We start from the raw sequence: 18,266 nt of genomic DNA on the forward strand, positions 1-18,266 counted from the left end.
CCGCCTCTGCTCTTCAAGGTTCATACTTGCTGCCATCTGTGATGCCTGCTTTGGTTCAGGACCTCATTCCATCAATCATTACCTCTTTCGTCTTTACCTTCATATTCTTTACTGACTTTCTTCCCTTATAGTTTATAAACATAGTCAAGGTCCTCTCATCGTCAAAAAAAAAATCTTCCCTCATCCTTTATTTCTCTTCTGGCTACTGCCCTCTCTCATTCTTATCAAAACCAAGGTCGTACACTCAGAGTGGCCTACACTCACTATCTTTATTTCTCCACATCCTATGCAGTCTTCAATCCACCACCACTGCCCAAGACAGGTCATAAGAAACGTTTTATTATCACTGATTGTCAAATCCAAAGGGCCCTTCTCTTAGGGATCTTCTGCAGCTGCCGATACTTCTTCAGAATTTTTCCTTGCTTCTCTAACCACACTTCCTTTGCAGGCTTCTCCTTCTCTGACCAGCTTTAATACTACCCTGAATAAAAACTCCAAACAGCTCTTAATATTGCCGTTCTCTCGGATTCGGTTTTCAAATTTCCCTTCTTCTCACTCTTTATGCCTTCTTTGGGTGATTTCTTCCATTTCTATGGTTTTAAAACAAATATTCATCTCTACTTTACCTCTCGTTCAAGTTCCAGACTCATCTCAAACTGCCCTTCAATAACTTAAGACACTTCATTACTTAACCTCAAGTTTAACTTATCATCTCTCTCAAATCTGTCCTTCTCTCCTATGTTCCGTTTTGGTGATTAACATAAACACCAACCCAACATACCCAAGCAGGAAATCTGAGCGTTGCTCTAGCCACTTTCTCTTCAATCAGTAACCATGTCCTGGACATTCTATCTCCTTAAGTATCTATTATATTCAGCCCTTCTCTCCATCCCAACCACTACTGTGTGGGTTTAAACTCTCCATCATCTCTCACCTGTGCTACTGCAAGTCTACTAGTTAATCTTCTTGCCTCTTCCAATCAGTCTTCTTTAGTGCTGCCACAGAAATATTTAATCATGTAACTCACTCACTAGTAATTCCTTAATGGCTCCCCTCTATATCCAGGATAAAGTCCGAAATTCTTAGCATGACAAGTATAATATAGCTGCCACTAACCTTCCCAACCTCCTTCTCTTCTACCACCACCCTCTAGCACACTCTAGACTCCAGGTATATCAAACTACTTGCATTTGTTCTAACTGAATCTCTATCTGTAGACCATTTACTGATCTTTTAAAACCCCACTTGAGCTTCAGCTCCTCCACAAAGCCTTTCCTTTACCTTTCCTCCCAACCCCCCACCACTCTGAGAGAACCGACCCAATCTCTTAATAGACTTCCACTTCACCCAGCACAGCCTTCTTTCATAGCACTTACCGTTATGTACTGCACATATCTACTTCACATATCTGTTTTCCCTTACTCAACTAGAAGCTATCTGAGGACAGAGATTTTTTTGTTCCTACCACAGAAATTGCTTTTCTTTTTTTTCTTTTGGTACGTGGGCCTCTCACTGCTGTGGCCTCTCCCGTTGTGGAGCACAGGCTCCGGACGCGCAGGCTCAGTGGCCATGGCTCACGGACCCAGCCGCTCCGCGGCATGTGGGATCTTCCCGGACCGGGACACGAACCCGTGTCCCCTGCATCGGCAGGCGGACTCTCAACCACTGCGCCACCAAGGAAGCCCCAGAAATTGCTTTTTTAAAAAAGAAAGCTTATTGCCTTAATACCTCTGTACAAGCTAATTCCTAGGTGGCCCGGCAACAAATGCCTATACACGGTTTGAGACCCAGTTCAAATGTTATCCTTTGATAATATACCTTCCTCCTTTATAAAGCCTTCTATACTGTTAGCATTTTCCCTCTATGATCCCAAAGCACATAGTATATAAACTAGCCATTATCACATTGTATTCTAATCTATTATTTATCTCTCTCCTCCTTTTGCTTGACAGTTTGAGGACAGTGACTCTATCTGGTTCATTTCTGTATATCCAGAACACGGTACAACACTGAATAGCATAGCAGATGCCCCATAAACGAATGAATGCATGAATGGATTCAAGTCCTGTCCTCAAGAAATGTCACACAGCTACTCATTACAGAAATTCTTTAATAAAGTATCCAAACATCACATGCTATAAAACAATTCCTTACCTATATTGCCAAAAATTATTCCATTTTCTGTTGATGCTACTTTCACATTAGCTTTAATATTTGCAAAGTCATGTGGAGCAAGAGTCAAAGGAGATGGCTTTTCCACAAGTTTCAGGTCCCCTGAAAAAAAATTTAGACATGGCTAAAAGGACATAAATATTAACCTCTCCAATCGTAAAACCTTAAAATGTATATAGCTCAATAGTTTCTAGCAAAACAAGGAACAAGAGAAAGGTTATGATTCAAATATAAGGAAAAATAAAGAAATCATTTAACACTATTATTCACATCAAAATGCACATTTTCTTTTAAAAGGTAATAGGCTTCTCAGAATAATTCTATATTTAATTCATGTGTGTGGGGGAGGGCAGGGCGGGGGTACTCTGGGCATACTGCTTTATTTCAGTGAATGGATACAGATGTCTCAAAAGCTTAAGTCTTAAACTATACACTCCATTACAAAGATAAAACAATCTGAAGAAAGGACTGCAAATTCTTAGAAACAGTTCTTTATATAGGCCTCAAGCTATGCTGAGGAAGACAGGGCAGAACTGTTCTCCCTTGATGTCTTAAAGTCCCTTAACTCTTGTTTAAGCCATATGGAATTTCCTAGGGGCAGTGCACTGTTCCTGTATGCAATTTATACTTTCCAACTTCAAAGCCATATGTATAAATGACCAGAGAAAGTCTGATTCATGTGTCTATATAAAGAAGAAGAAAAAAAAAAATCTCACATTGCTAAATGTGATAATGATGTATTACTTTGGCCACACATGGTATGTATTAGTAATGGGCTCAGAAAATACCTAGTTCTGTACTAAAGCAATTAAAACTTAAAACTACTTGGTAAATCTGTAACTTAAACAGCTCTTATTTAATCTAGAAAAACTGACATATGCTAGATTAAGCTCACTGAATACCAAGAACATAAGCATAAGAAAGTCAGTATCACAAAGGTTCAGAAAATTGGAGTAGAAGGAGACTAAATATAAAACTAAGACTTGATTCAAAATGTCACAAAGGGCTCAAGAGAATTCTTATACTAAGACTTGTGCACTTCTCTTAACAATCTGTCATAAAGATTTACTATGTAACGATATCTTTCTGTTATGGTAAATTTCCTCACCCAGAGTAGCTAACTCTAACGTGCAGTTCTGCAAGGTATCACTGGTTTGGTTCACAACAAGTACGTCCAGGACGATATCATACTGGTTGACATGAACATAAGCTTCTGCATATACAGGGTCTGAGAAACCTGTCAGTTGGGTGACCTGTCAAACAAAAATAAAGATAATCAAATGACTGAGACAATTTAACCAAACATATCCTAGCCAAATGACTAAGTCTGTTAGGTAATTAACAGGTGTGCTTAGATTAGACCAGTCATTTGAAATGTATAATAAAATTGTTTTGTAATGTAGACATGGTAACTGAAACTTAGACATTAAAAATAACAGGTCCTACACTTTACAGCTCAGTAGTAGAAAGACGTTAAATATGTTCAGCAAATGCATTAAACATTATCCTAACTTAGGAACTGAATAGATTTGCATACATTTTCAGTTAAATCCCTAAGCACCTAAACTCACTAGCTGTTACCCAAACTCAGGAAAAATAATTACAAGCAAGAAACACTTGTAATTCCACAAAGATAAATTTTTAGATGTTCCCCGACCAAAAAAAATTTTTTAAAAAACATCCAGAGTATATATAACACTTTAAAAATGTAATATTGTCACCAAAGACATAAGCAACAAAAGAAAAAAATGGGTAAATTGGACTACATCAAAATTACAAACTTTTGTACATCAAAGGACACTATTAGCAGAGTGAAAAGACAACCCACAGAATGGGAGAAAATATCTGCAAATCATACATCTGATAAGGGCCTTGTACCCAGAATATATAAAGAAATCTTACAACTCAACACAAAGAAAACAACCAGCCAGATTAAAAAATATGCAAAGGACTTGAATAGACGTTTCTCCAAAGAAGATATATAAATGACCAATAAGCACACAGAAAGATGCCCAACATCACTAATCATTAGGGAGATGAAAATCAAAACCACAACAAGATATCACTTCACATCCACTAGGATGGTTACTACAAAAGAAATAAAAAGGAAGTGTTGGCAAGGATATGGAGAAATCAGAATCCTTCTGCATTGAAGGTTGGAATGTAAAACAGTGCAGCTGCCATGTAAAACAGTATAGTGGTCCTCAAAAAATTAAAGCAGAATCACTATGATCCACCAATTCCACTTCTGGGTTTAACCCAAAAGAAATGAAAGCAGAACCTCGAAGAGATATCCGAACGTCCACATTCATGGCAGAATTATTCACAACAGCCAAAGGTGGAAGCAACCGAAATGTCCATCAACAGATGAATGGATAAACAAAACGTGGTATATATTCACAGTGAAGTATACCCAGCCTTAAAGGGGAAAGAAATTCTGACACATGCTAAAAAATGGATGAACCTTGAAGACATTAGGCTAAGTGAACTAAACCAATCACAAAAGGATAAAACTGTATGGTTCCACATAAGGTACCTAGAATAGTCAAATTCATTGGGATAAAAAGTAGAATGTGGTTGCCAAGGGCTGAGGGAAGAAGGGAATGGGGAATTATTGTTTAATGGGTATAGAGTTTCAGCTTTGCAAGATGAAAAAAGTTCAGGGGATATAGACGGTGGTGATGGTTGCACAATAACGTGACTATACTTAATGCCACTGAACTGTACACTTAAATATAGTTAAGAGGGTAAATTTGATGTTATGTAAACTTTACCACAATTTTAAAAAATAAATTGAAAAATTTTATAACTGTAATATTGTCAATATCAATTCCCAATTCTAAGGGAGAAAAGTGTTTCAGTAGTTCCTATTCTGCCACTGATCTTATCTTGGTCAACAAAACCAATTTGAGAATGTTACTCATCTAATGGAGGAAGGATTAAACCAGATTTGTAAATTTAACATCTGAGTAGAGAGAGATTAGAACAATTTTCCTAATGAAATCCTATTCAGAACTCAATATATTAAGACTATAAAAGTGTAATTGTCCTGTTTAAAGTAGCAGGGGGCAGGAGAAACTTGAGGGCAGGGTATTGGGGAAGAGGCTAGTGCCCTTTTAAAAGTTTTAGTCAACCACTAAGGATCCCTCAGCGCTATGTTTCACTTTGTGGTAATTTGACACACAACTGGAACAAGTTAAAACTCATCTCTGGGACTTAACAGTGCCATCATATAGTAAAGTATCAGGCTGCACCGAGTTTCAATTCATGTTTAATGAACCTATCAATCAGAGTAACTTGACAAAAACTGATGCTGTACTAGTTATTTTTCCTTTTAAAAACAGCAAGACCAACAACTTCCTGATTACTACTTTCTTAAGTAGCCAATTTAAATAACTCACCAGTGTATTTGACATTTTGTTACCTTGTTAAGTTTAGATGCTAGGGGATCTGCTGCCTCTTTCCTCTGTGTGTTACCCATTGCTGCCAGCAAACTCAGCTGAAACTGATCTTCCTTGCAGTTCATTTCATTCTTAGCAGTTAGTTGCATGAAGGAAATGGGGTCATCAGGCTGTACTGTCACATTCCTCTTTTCAGATTCTTTCTGTGTTGAAAATACAATATACCATCTCTCTTTAATATGGAAAAAAAGATAGCTTTTTGTAGGCCTTCAACAGGGACAAGCCCTCACACATGAGGACTGAAAAACCAACAGCAACAACAATAAAACCAAAAAGCACTATTATGGCTTTATCATATATACCTTACCTTTTGGGATAATTTCTCTTCTTCAAGTTTAGCAGATAACATGTGAGAAAGGGACTGTCTGCATTCCTTATTGAAAATGTCATTCATTAAAGGTGAGCATTCAGATAAGACCTTGAGGCACAGGGAAATTCGATCTACATCATCATCTGTAATTGGCTTCTTAGGAAGAGAGGATTTTCCCAAATGCAGGATAGTGGCCATGAGCAACATGGCCTCAGCAACAAAAGACTAGATAAGGAAAGAAATGGCTTATTTATTGTCAGGCTTCTCCAAATGCAATAATGTCACTTTATTATAACTCACAATCCAAGAAATAAACCTAATTTTCACTTCACCTGAATAAGATTTCAAATATTTTAGATTTTATCTCCCTGTTTTTTTGCACCCTTTTCCCTCCTTTCTATTCTAACTGCCACCCTCTAAAATCTTCATTAACCCTTAACTGATAGACAGAAGTGGTTTTTAAACTATTTTCTCTTACTCTAACCCCTCACAGGCCAATGCTATCTTTTATCTTTCCAACTACGGAAAGTTAAAAGAATGATACACTTCACGGATTGTTAATATTCTGCTATAATTGCTTTCTTACTCTACCTATATAGGTACACTTATTTTTTTGGCTTAACATATGAAAGTAAGAATCTTTAATTCATAAATATTTAGCATACATCTCTTAAGGATCAGGACAGTTTCCTTTATAATCATAATATCATCATCTCACTTAAGAAATGTAACAGTTCCAAAATATATCTACTACACTCCAAATTGAACTAAATCTTCCTAATTGTCACAAAATGTTTTTTTTTTTTTAACCCAGGACCAGTTTCATGCATTTTATTTGACTATTATTCTCCTTAGCCCCTTTTAACCTAGACCAGTCCCCTGGTTTTCTGTGTTGTTTTCCATCACAATGATTTCTTTTAAAGAGCCCAGGCTAGCTGTTCTACAGAATGTTCTCCACTTTTAGTTAGAGTACAAGATAGGTAATGTTTTGCATTATCTTATTGTATTGCATTAGGAGGCACATAATGTCAGGTTGTCCTGTTACTGGTGATGCTAAGTGTGGTTACCTACTATCTTAATCTTTATTGGGCACCAATCATTTCACTCCACATGCAAATACCTTCAATGATTTCCTACAGCCTTCATGTTGAAGTCCCTATCACTCAGCCTGCTATTCAATCATTTCACTCCACATGCAAATACCTTCAATGATTTCCTACAGCCTTCATGTTGAAGTCCCTATCACTCAGCCTGCTATTCAAGGTCTTCCACCAGTGAATTCGACTTACTTTTTTAGTCTCATGTAGCATTATCCTGACACATGCTTTATATCTTTGTCAAAATGTCTTTGGCTAAGTATTGATCAGCATACATACGTGAAAAAACTACCAGAAGCCTGGGAAAGAACCTCAGAAGAGTAAGTGTGATAATCCTTTGAGCCTAGATATTGTCTCCAGAAGGAGGGGAAAGAGGAGGGGGACAGAAAAAAGTAGCTAAAGAAATAACGGCCAAAAAATTCCTGAATTTGATGAAAACTACAAAACCACATATCCAAGAAGCTCAATGAACCAAAAGCAAACAAGAAAACCACACCAAAGCATATCCTAATCAAATTACTGAAACTTGAAATTATAGTGATAAGGAGAAAATCCAAAACAAGCCAGAAGAAAACGGGACACATTCCACACAGAGACACAGGAGCTACATCTTGATAGTACGGAAAGCCAGAAGACAATGAAGCAACATCTCTACAGTACTAAAAGAAAAAAACTGTCAACCTAGAATGCTACATCTGCAAAGATATCTTTCAAAAATGAAGGAGAAGGACTTTTTCAGACAAACAAAAACCAAAAGAATTAACTGCCAACAGACCTGCACTACAAGAAAAGTTAAAGCAAAATCTTTAGGCAGAAGGTATATGATACCAGAGAGAAAGTCAGATCTACATGAAAAAATGAAGAGTGTCGGAAAAGGCATAAATGAAGGAGAGCCGGTATGGTGATAAACAACCAAACTTCCTTCTGCCTCGTATCAAAGGTCACAAACTTGCTGAACCAGGTATGTTACCAGAAATCCAGTTCTCTTAAGCAGGTATCAGCAAATGGTCTCCCAACTTGCAGAACTGAGACATAAAATGCTGGAGATTTCTAAAAAGCATAATTTAAAGAACAGACAAGACCTGAATAAATAAATAATGGCCCACAGAGAGTTACAAAGTAAATTGCTGCCCATAAATAAAATTAGTCAATAAAAAAGAGATAATACATCTTGTAATTTTACCCGACCCTCTAAACCTCATTTATGGATTTATAAGGAAATCTATAAGATGGAAATTAAAAAAAAAATCCTTTGAAAGTCCCTAATCTAAAAAGAAAATGTCTAATTATATGGAGGTTTGAGTAAATGAAAGAATCTAATGGACTATTATGCAGCTATTAAATATTATTATGATTAGGAAGGGTTTAGAATAACATGGGAAAATGTTATAAAGTTAAGTGAAACTGCAGTATTGTAAAACACAAAATGATCACTACTAGGGGAAAAAGTGATCATTATTAAAAGCCATAATGAACTCTTTCTGAGGAAGGAAAGATTTTTGTTACTATATCTGGTAATGTAATTCCATCTTTTGATGTTTCTATCTATCGCCAGCACAATATTAACAAGATTTGTACTTCAGTGCTCTAACCATGAGTGTTTTTTTTCTCATTAGTTTTTAATACATCACTCATTATTTTAGCAATGTGAAAAAAGATATGAACAAAAATAAAATAAAAACGTTCACAATTCTACCACAGAGATTTTTTTTTTTTAATGAAAGCAAAGTAAAGATTTTTTTCAGGCAAATGTAAGCTGAGAGAATTCATCAGCAGCAGACCTACATTATAAAAATAATCAAGTTCTTTAGGCAGAAAGAAAATATCAGATAGAAATCTGCATTTATACAAAGGAATGAAAAGCACCGTTAAGTGGTAAATATGTGGGCAAATATAACTTTTTTCTCATTAAAAAAAATACTTGGAAGAAAATTGACCATTTATAATGGATGAATGGATATACAGAAACAGCAAAATATTATATAGCCTTAAAAAGGAAAGAAATTCTGACAATGCTTCCATACAAATGAACCTTGAAGACATGCTAAATGAAATAAGCCTGTCACAGAAGGACAAATATTGTATGATTCCATTTATATTAGGTATGTAGAATAGGCAAATTTATAGGGGGAGAGGAGTAGAATGGTGGTTGCCAGGGGCTAGGGGAGGGAGTATGGGGAGTTACTGTTTGCTGGGTCGTTTCAGTTTGGGATGATGAAAAAGTTCTGGAGAGGGATAGTGATAATGGCTGCACAACAATTTGAATATACTTAATGACATTGAACTGTACATTTAAGAACAGTTAAACTGGTAAATTTTATGTTATGTACATTTTACCATGAAGAAAAATATGAAAAAACAAAAACAAAAACCCACCCAGGAAGGTACGTGAACTTTGTCCTGTTCTCAACTCTCAACTTCTTACAACTTGCTAAGTATGTCCCCCTTCCCTACCTGAGTCTGGACGCTAGATAAATAAGAAATGGGAAAGAAATGGTGAATATATACTAAAAAGACAACTGACTATTTAAAGCAAAAATAACAACAATACATCACAGGGTGGATAACATGACATGTAGAAATAAAATATAGGACAATGACACAAAGGATGGTAGTAGGGGTTGGGTGGAATGAAAGTACATTATTGTAAATTAACATACAGTCAGAATGGTCAGACGCTACAATGAAGGTATGAACTGTAGAAACAGGAATACATTTAAGAGGCACTTCTAGGATAAAACAGACAGTAACTGACAGGATGAAGATGCTGGAGGGAGAGACATTTCCTTGACTGGGCCCTGACTAATCCCAGCAAGCAGAAATAACCTCATAAACCCTTGTATCACTTCCACTGGACTAATCACGCGCTATTGTTATTACATTACTTTGTCAATTTTACAATCATTAGGTTGTATATATGTTATGCTATATCACTTTGTCCATTTCCCCAACTAGAGCATAAGCTCTCAAGATTCATTTGTTGGGTAAATGTAGGATAAATGAACTTACATTTTGCTTTTTCTTCTCCTGAACCAAAGCTACATAGCGCAAGGCAACCTTGGTCAGAGTTGTGGCAAGCGAGGCAGCCACAAAGAAATCTCCATCCAGAAGGAATCCTCGCAGGGGAGGTCTGCAAAGCAATCAGGGAAAGTGAAAGCCACCAACTTCTCAGCCATCAACGACTCAAGGAAGCCTACTGAATACTCTCAGTGCCACCCTTCAGTGATAGGGATCTCAATTATGGTTCCCTCTTTAGCTCTCAGAATGAAAAAGGAAAAAGAAAAAATCACATGGCTTTAACACTTATCTTCAAATGATAAAAGAGCTAAATGAATAGGGAAAGAGAAAATGGTTAAAGGTGCATATACTGAAACCAATGAGCTACATTAAAACCCCAGCTTATCTACTTATTTATTATGTCCCTCTGGGTAAGTTGCAAACCTCTCTAAGCCTCAAATTCCTCTATAAAATGTGGTTAATCAACAGGATACTGTCAAAGACTATATGACACAAACTCTTTATTTAGCCCAATGCCTAGTACATAGTAACCATTAAAATTTTAGGCACATTTTCATCAACTTCACTATAAAATTGAGAACAAAATAAGGAGGAAAACATCAAAATTTTATTCCATCAATTAGAAGTGGAAAATCTTCAAAATATGTTTTCCAAATGCAAAAAGGCAACAAAACTCAAATATCATCAGTTACCTCCACTTAGCATTTTCTACATGAGTAAAATAATTTTAGTTTAAACAGAACACAGTTATTTCAATGAGAACAGTTATAAGGAGCAGAGGATTAAAACTATTAACACAATTTCTGGGGGAAAGAACGTAAAACATCATTCTCCTTTCAAGTATCTTATATGGCAAAAATTTCCATTTGGGTCAAAAGAGGAAACTATCAATTATAAGAAAAAGAAATCCTTTGACTGTTTTAGACACAGGAGTAATCATAGAGGTGTAGCTGGCAGGGCACAGGTGCCACAAATTACCTTTCTTCCTCTTTCTTGGTGGGTCTGGAACTGCTAAGGGCACTCTGTGTTGCATAGGTGCCCATTTCAGTTACCAACTTCTGAACTGGCCCCACAGTTATTTCTTCTTCAGGTTTTAATTCACCAGCTTCTTTTTTAATTTCTGACTCTACAATTGGGATCTAAAAATCAATTGGAAACATCAATTTAGTAATAATATCAGTAGCAAGCAAAACATATTTAAATATTCAATCATTTCTATAGTTCTTTACAGAACTATTCCCACAATGGGATTTTTGGAACTTGGGACTCTGCTTTCAGTTTTCATCCCTTCCCAGGGTAATGTAGTGAGAACAGGGGCTTTGGAGTTGGATGCCACTTTTAGTTGTATGGTTCTGGGAAAATTAATTAAACCACTTTGAGCCTCAGTTTCCTAATCTGTTAAATGGAAATCTTAATTCCTTCCACACAAGTTACTTAATAGGAAAATGCTTAGGACACTGACTATAAGACAAAGGAGATACTTACTAAGCCTTATTCTTCTTCTCCATCCCTTCCCTTGAAATACTAACCAAAACCAGCACCCATCCTTCCATAAAATGAAATAAATCTAACTTATTTGTACATAATAACTTCATCAACTTCCTCTTTAAACCAAATGGATACTTTGTATTTATTTCTCAACACCAGTCTATCATCTAACTTAAGAGCTCTAAGAGTCTTCAATCATTATCTATCGACTCCTTTATTATATAGATGAAAAACCTGATGTCCAGTCAGGTTTAGGGACTTATATCCAAAGACCCAGAGCTAATTACTGGCAGAAGAAAGACTGGAATCCAGGCGCCTAACAAGCACTGTTCTTTCTATTCTACCATATGGTTGTTTGGATGAGGAAATACTGCCAGTTTTAGTACATAAATACATATTCTAAAGTCAGCCCCGTTCTTATAATATATGCATTCTTTTTTCATAACACAGAGGATTAAGCAGAGTTTTACAAGTCTTTTTCTTTTTTTAAAACACAGACCTTTTGTTCAAATAAAATCTTACCCAGAAGGGTAAATAATACAGATAAAAGAACAGGTGTTATGGCTCAATGTAGGGGAGGGCAACTCTCTTAATTTCCCATTGCCCAAAGGCTTAATTATCTGTGTAATTAAAATTTTTTCAGTGTTCTTTAGCCCAAGCACTACTAAATAAAAACACAAAAGCAAATCACCACATAAAAGTCAGTTTACTAAAGTAAAAAATCACCATATAAAGTAGAATTTACTAAAAGTAAAACATACCTCCCCAAGGGACCTGCGGACCTCAGTCATCACACTCTGAATGTCTTCCTTGGTACTACAGTATTCTCCCAGGATCCATAATGCTCCTCGGTAAATCCTATAGCAAGAATACAAGTTCTGAAACACTGATTCTGCCAACAAATCTTGAAGCAGTGATCTTTCTTTGTGAATTTAAGCTTAAGCAAGAAAACAATATTCTGCAGTTGTGAGGGACTATGGATGAAATATTAAGGAAGAATATAACAAAGACACTACGTTTCTTTGATTCTCTCTTGAAATCACAAGGATTAAAAGGAAAGTAAGCGTCTTATCCATCATTTTTAGGAACATTCTACAACTGGTAAACCTAGTAGTAAAAATAAAATACCAAAATGTTTCCCAGAAAGGTGTTATCTTCCATTTAGGACCAAATTTAAGGTAAATTTGATTTTATAACTTATCACTACAAAAAATGTATTATTTTAATATAAAAAGTAATTCACTGAAGAGGCAGGAGGCTGAAAAGAACAATGAAAAAGGAAGGAATGCAGAGGATCATAACAAGAAGACCAAAAACATAAAGAAAGCAACAATTTTCTAATTAAAAAATGTTAAACTGAATAAAGTCTTCAGTCATCTTTTCCCTAAGATTTTCATTAAATTTATTCAAAAAAATTCTAGAAACTGAAGCTCTAAGAGATTATGGCTGCCAAAAGCTAAACTTTGATATGTTGTTTTTTTTTTTCCCAGAAAGGAAGCAAATCTTTCTCACTTCCATAAATATCAATACATCTTCATATCATAAAACCAATTTTGTAGTCCCTTCTTTTCTATACAGGCAGATATAATGCAAGTCTACCACAGTCTATGAGATGATTTACATGAAGCAAAATTTGGATGCAACGTCCTTTCTCATTAGCAAAGGCTATCTGAAAGGAAACAATTCAGACTTAGGTTGTATTTTCAATCCTTCACTTCAGTAAATGCTAAAGGGGGGATATAAATAATAATGGTATCCCCAAAATGATACCTTTTAAGAATATGTTCCTTAGTCACTTCAGGATTTACAATGTTTTAGAGGAAATGAGAATAGAGAAACCTACCTACAACACATGGGCCAAAAATTTTATTTTGTACATAGATTTTGGGTTAACTAAGGGTGAGAGTAGAGGTGACATGTTTCTGACATTTATTTTGTCTTGACTGTGTTGAGACACCTCTCTTCCCCTATATTGTCTATCAACTGACCCTTAAAAACAGAAGTTGGGGGCTTCCCTGGTGGCGCAGTGGTTGAGAGTCCACCTGCTGATGCAGGGGACGTGGGTCCGTGCCCCGGTCCGGGAAGATCCCACATGCCGCGGAGCGGCTGGGCCCGTGAGCCATGGCCGCTGGGCCTGCGCGCCTGGAGCCTGTGCTCCGCAACGGGAGAGGCCACAACAGTGAGAGACCCGCGTACCGCAAAAAACCCCAAAAGAACAGAAATTGGTAAAATGCTTATTTGACTTTACATTTAAACAGATTTTAAACCTACTTGACAGATTTGATAGCATGAAAGACTTCAAGCATCTTCTCAACAATAAGCATCCTCAGGTTATCAAAGCGCTGAATGGCTTCACGAACAAACTCCAAGACATCAGCAGCTGCTGCTTCATTACTGTCACTGAGAAATTCCATTAACTAAAAGAAAAAAATGCATAACGATTACATGTTTTCAGAAAGAAAATTATCTAAGGTTTAATAAGTAAATTAAACAAGTTTACAAAGAATATAAATAATACTTTTCAAATACATAACAAAACGTAAGTTGAGAGACAAGCACCATTATGTAAACAAAGTCATGATGGCTTTTCAGTTTATTACAAAACACATGATAAAACAGAAGCTGGAAATCCACAAGTCAAAATAACTGGACACATCTAACTTGTAACTAAAAGTAAAATCATTTTAGAGAAAATTCAGAGCTCGAAGTCAAAATTCCAAATTCCAATAACATACCTAATTTATCTGACAATGACAGAAAACAGAATATTCTGGGTATGTTAATTTTTCCTCTAATTAAATCCTTCAATTTTAAGAGGTAAAATCCCACTGAATAATCTATACACAAAGAATAATTTTACTTTAGGGGACTGTAACAAACATTAATTGCAATAATATGTGGAAGTATTTTTGTCACTATTTTTTTTTGTTTGTTTATTTTTTTGGTGAAGATGTAAGAGAAAGAAGTCAGAGTCCTTATCCTTTTGAGTTTAATAGTAAACATAAAGATCCCTTCTGACCATGAGATTTAGTGAGTACAGACAGTTGAGATTTCCAGAGTTTAACTGTTAAATAACTAGAATTTAACTTTTATTTTTAGAGAATTTCAAAGTTAAGATCATTGGAATTACATACCACAGGAATAACATTTGCAGCCATATCTGGAAATCGGACAGAACAGGAATGCAATGTTCGCACAAGGAGTTGTCTGTATTTGTCAGTATCTTCATGCTCTGACACATTATTTGTTTTAATCACTTCCTTCTTAAGGACAATAACCAGCTATAGAACAAAGTAAAAATAAGTGAGAATAACATCATGTTTGGCTTGACAGCTTACAAAGTGCTGTCAAAGTTTTGTTTTACCTCTTCGACATTCCTAGAGGAGACAAGATCCAGTGCTAACTGCAGAGTTTTCTTGCGTACTTCTAAGTCTGGTGTGCTCAGTACTCTCAGGATGTCCATAACCAGATCCTGAAAAAGAACAAAAAAATCCAGAATTAACACCAGTATTTCTAGTCACAAGAAGAAAATCCTAACTGTAGAATAAAGGATTCTGTCCCTCATGACCTTAATTCTTTGATCTATAATAAAATCACTACTGGTGGAAAAACCAGATAATTCGAGTCGCCTGATATAAGGCAATATGAAGTATATAACATCACATATGATGCATTCACATTGAAAATGTTTACTCATGACTCTATCAAGCTTTCTTTTTTTTTTTGCGCTACACGGGCCTCTCACTGTTGTAGCCTCTCCCGTTGCGGAGCACAGGCTCCGGACGCGCAGGCTCAGCGGCCATGGCTCACGGGCCCAGCCGCTCCGCGGCATGTGGGATCTTCCCGGACCGGGGCACGAACCCACGTACCCTGCATTGGCAGGTGGACTCTCAACCACTGTGCCACCAGGGAAGCCCTATCAAGCTTTATCTCAAACTTACAGTTTATAGGAAATACAAAAGTCAAGAGGAACAAGCTAAATGACACAAAGAAAGTAACCAGACACATCCAGAAGGAGTCCAGACATTTGGTCTGGTCTCTTGAACAAGTCAGTGTCATGAAAAAACGATACTGCTCAAATTAAGAGACTTAAGGAACCATACATCACAACCACATACATCACAACCAGATGTGATGTTTGGTCATGAACTAGAAAAACAAAACTAAAGGGCGTTTTAGGGACATCTGGGAAAACTGGATAATATTAAGAAATTATTAACAATTTTGTTAAGTGTGATAATGTTATTTTGGCTCTGCAGGAAACTGTAATATTTTAAAGAAGCATACTTAAAAATCTATAGCAAGTAAGTATTTTTAAATATAGCAAAACAAAATATTTTACTTCTTTAAAACTTTCTATTTTTAAAAATTTCTCTGATAAAAATGTTCTATAAATTTTAAGAATGAATTAACTGTATAACCTTCACTTACATCTGCCAGTTGTTAATAACTTATTACATTTGCTTTGTCATACTCTCTCTACTCCTAAATGTTTTAGTGTATACTCAAGAAAAATTTCTTATATAACCACCGTAAAATTCTCAAATTCAGAGAACTTAACATTGATCACAGTACTATTAAATAATAGAGTCTACATTCACATTTCTCCAACTGTCCCAATAATGTCCTTTATAGCAAATTTTTTGTTGTTATTCTGATCCAGGATCATCATTGAATTTAGCTCTATTTGTACCATGGGGCTTTATTTTTATAACAACCATTCTCACAGATTAAATAGGTATGCTGATAATTTTCTAGAATCTAATCATCTTTATTCTCAGTTGGTATAATTATTTTCCAATAAATGTAAATTATATTAAAATTAAATATATCTCTACTGCTAAGAACACCAAGTGCAGTACAAATAGAAAAGATAAAAGGTAACATATTAATTCATGTTAGAAATGTTTTTTTATAACAAAGACAATATCCCAAAAGGCTATGGTGGTTCAAGAGTTACACCTTAGTTGACCAAAATTTAAACTGCCCAGTCTCCAGGCATGTAAGCTAACCAAGACAGTAAGTCTTAGGAATTATCTCAATTTGAAAAAAGATTTTATTGAGGATTTCTCTCTTTTAGAAAACACCTACCTGTAGTACTCGTTCATGAGCAGGATGTTCTTTCAGTTCTATCAATCGATCCAGAACTATGAGCTTTACATTGTTGTCACTCTCCTTAATAATTAAATCAATGTAACACTGAGCAGCAGCCTATATGAAAAGAGAAATATATTTTAAGAACACATTCACCTACCTTAAACACAGAATCTGAAAATAAGAAATAAAGCCTCCAAGAAACCAAAATACATTTACCATTACTGCACTAAAAGTTTATGCATTTTTCCCAGAGGAATGTGTCCCTCTATTTCCTAAGTTCTAACAAATTTCATTATTTTTTTCAAGGTTACAAAAAATCAGAAGCATCACAAATTAAAAGGATGAAAAGGGGCTGTTACAGGCAGAAACACTTGTTAACAGGCAAAAATTAAGGGCTGGGCTTCCCTGGTGGCACAGTGGTTGGGAGTCCGCCTGCCGATGCAGGGGACACGGGTTCGTGCCCCGGTCTGGGAAGATCCCACATGCCGTGGAGTGGCTGGGCCCGTGAGCCATGGCCACTGAGCCTGCATGTCCGGAGCCTGTGCTCCGCAACGGGAGAGGCCACAGTAGTAAGAGGCTCCCCCAAAATTAAGGGCTGAACCTAAGGAACAAGGGAGAAAAAAGCTGACAGAGAATCCCAAATAGTTTAGCTATTGAGCATCTTTTAGTTTAGGTGCAAACTCTAACACACCTGCATTATGGTACAGAAAACTCAAGTATATAAAGATGGCCCTGAGTCATTAAAAGCAAAGGACAAAGGAGCAAACCTGAAAGAGCTCCCAATGACCAAAGCTAGAACAATTTGATCAACAAAATAAATAATAATATTGGATTATAATCCACAGAATAAAATATCCATATTGATATAAAGAGAGAAAGAAGGAAAGGAGAGCGGGAGGGAGGGAAGAAAGGATGAAGGAGAAGGGACAGCTCCTCCTTGCGGAAGAACTCCAAATAATACATGTAGAATAAGGGTAACAGAAAATCACCATTAGAATATCATAGTAGTAACTGTTGTAGAAAAGATTCACTGATAGGTGCTAAAATTAGTTGGTGTAAGTCAGAGGAGAAATAGGATATCTGTACAGTTTCAAAGTATCTTCTCAAGATATTGATTGATTACAAAAGGAAAAATCATAACTCAACAGTGGAGAAATCTGGCAGACACCACCTTAACCAAACGATCAAGGTTAACATCACCAGTAAGACGATGTATCAGCATCATATACTCCTAGATATGATACACTGAGAATGGTGCATCACTTCTGTGGTATTTCCCCCTCGCCCAAATGCATAACCTTAATCTGATTAGGAAAAAACTCCAGACAAACCAAAATTAAGGGATATTTTACAAACAAACTGACCCAGTACTCTTCAAAAGTGTCAATGTCATGAAAAACAGGGAAGGGATGAGGAACTCTCACAGACTGGAGGACGCTAACACATGATAACTAGATGCTACATGGGATCCTAAACTGGATCCTGGGACAGAAAATGATCTTTACTGGAGAAACTGGTGAAATCTGAATAAAGTCTATAGTTTAGCTAACAATATTGTTCCAATGGTAATTTCTTAGTTTTGACAACTATACAATTGTTATGCAAGACATGAACATTATGGGG

At 36.2% G+C, this 18,266-nt stretch overlaps 1 protein-coding gene across 1 annotated transcript in view; it reads right to left on the reverse strand.

The window, feature by feature from the left end:
• The window catches only part of COPB1 (coatomer protein complex subunit beta 1), a 32,487-nt gene that overhangs the window by 3,459 nt on the left and 10,762 nt on the right, over nucleotides 1-18,266 (reverse strand). Inside the window, exons 8-18 of the mRNA XM_029208900.1 lie at nucleotides 16,638-16,757; nucleotides 14,911-15,018; nucleotides 14,681-14,827; nucleotides 13,818-13,963; nucleotides 12,308-12,404; nucleotides 11,037-11,197; nucleotides 10,050-10,170; nucleotides 5,941-6,168; nucleotides 5,597-5,776; nucleotides 3,281-3,425; nucleotides 2,155-2,274 (exon numbers count right to left, since the gene is read on the reverse strand). Of these exons, the coding sequence (XP_029064733.1) occupies nucleotides 2,155-2,274; nucleotides 3,281-3,425; nucleotides 5,597-5,776; nucleotides 5,941-6,168; nucleotides 10,050-10,170; nucleotides 11,037-11,197; nucleotides 12,308-12,404; nucleotides 13,818-13,963; nucleotides 14,681-14,827; nucleotides 14,911-15,018; nucleotides 16,638-16,757 (1,573 nt within the window). The remainder of the gene's footprint in view (nucleotides 1-2,154; nucleotides 2,275-3,280; nucleotides 3,426-5,596; nucleotides 5,777-5,940; nucleotides 6,169-10,049; nucleotides 10,171-11,036; nucleotides 11,198-12,307; nucleotides 12,405-13,817; nucleotides 13,964-14,680; nucleotides 14,828-14,910; nucleotides 15,019-16,637; nucleotides 16,758-18,266) is intronic.

Source organism: Monodon monoceros, unplaced genomic scaffold (assembly GCF_005190385.1).
Source record: "Monodon monoceros isolate NGI ecotype Baffin Bay Population unplaced genomic scaffold, NGI_Narwhal_1 Super_Scaffold_7, whole genome shotgun sequence".
NCBI lineage: Eukaryota > Metazoa > Chordata > Mammalia > Artiodactyla > Monodontidae > Monodon > Monodon monoceros.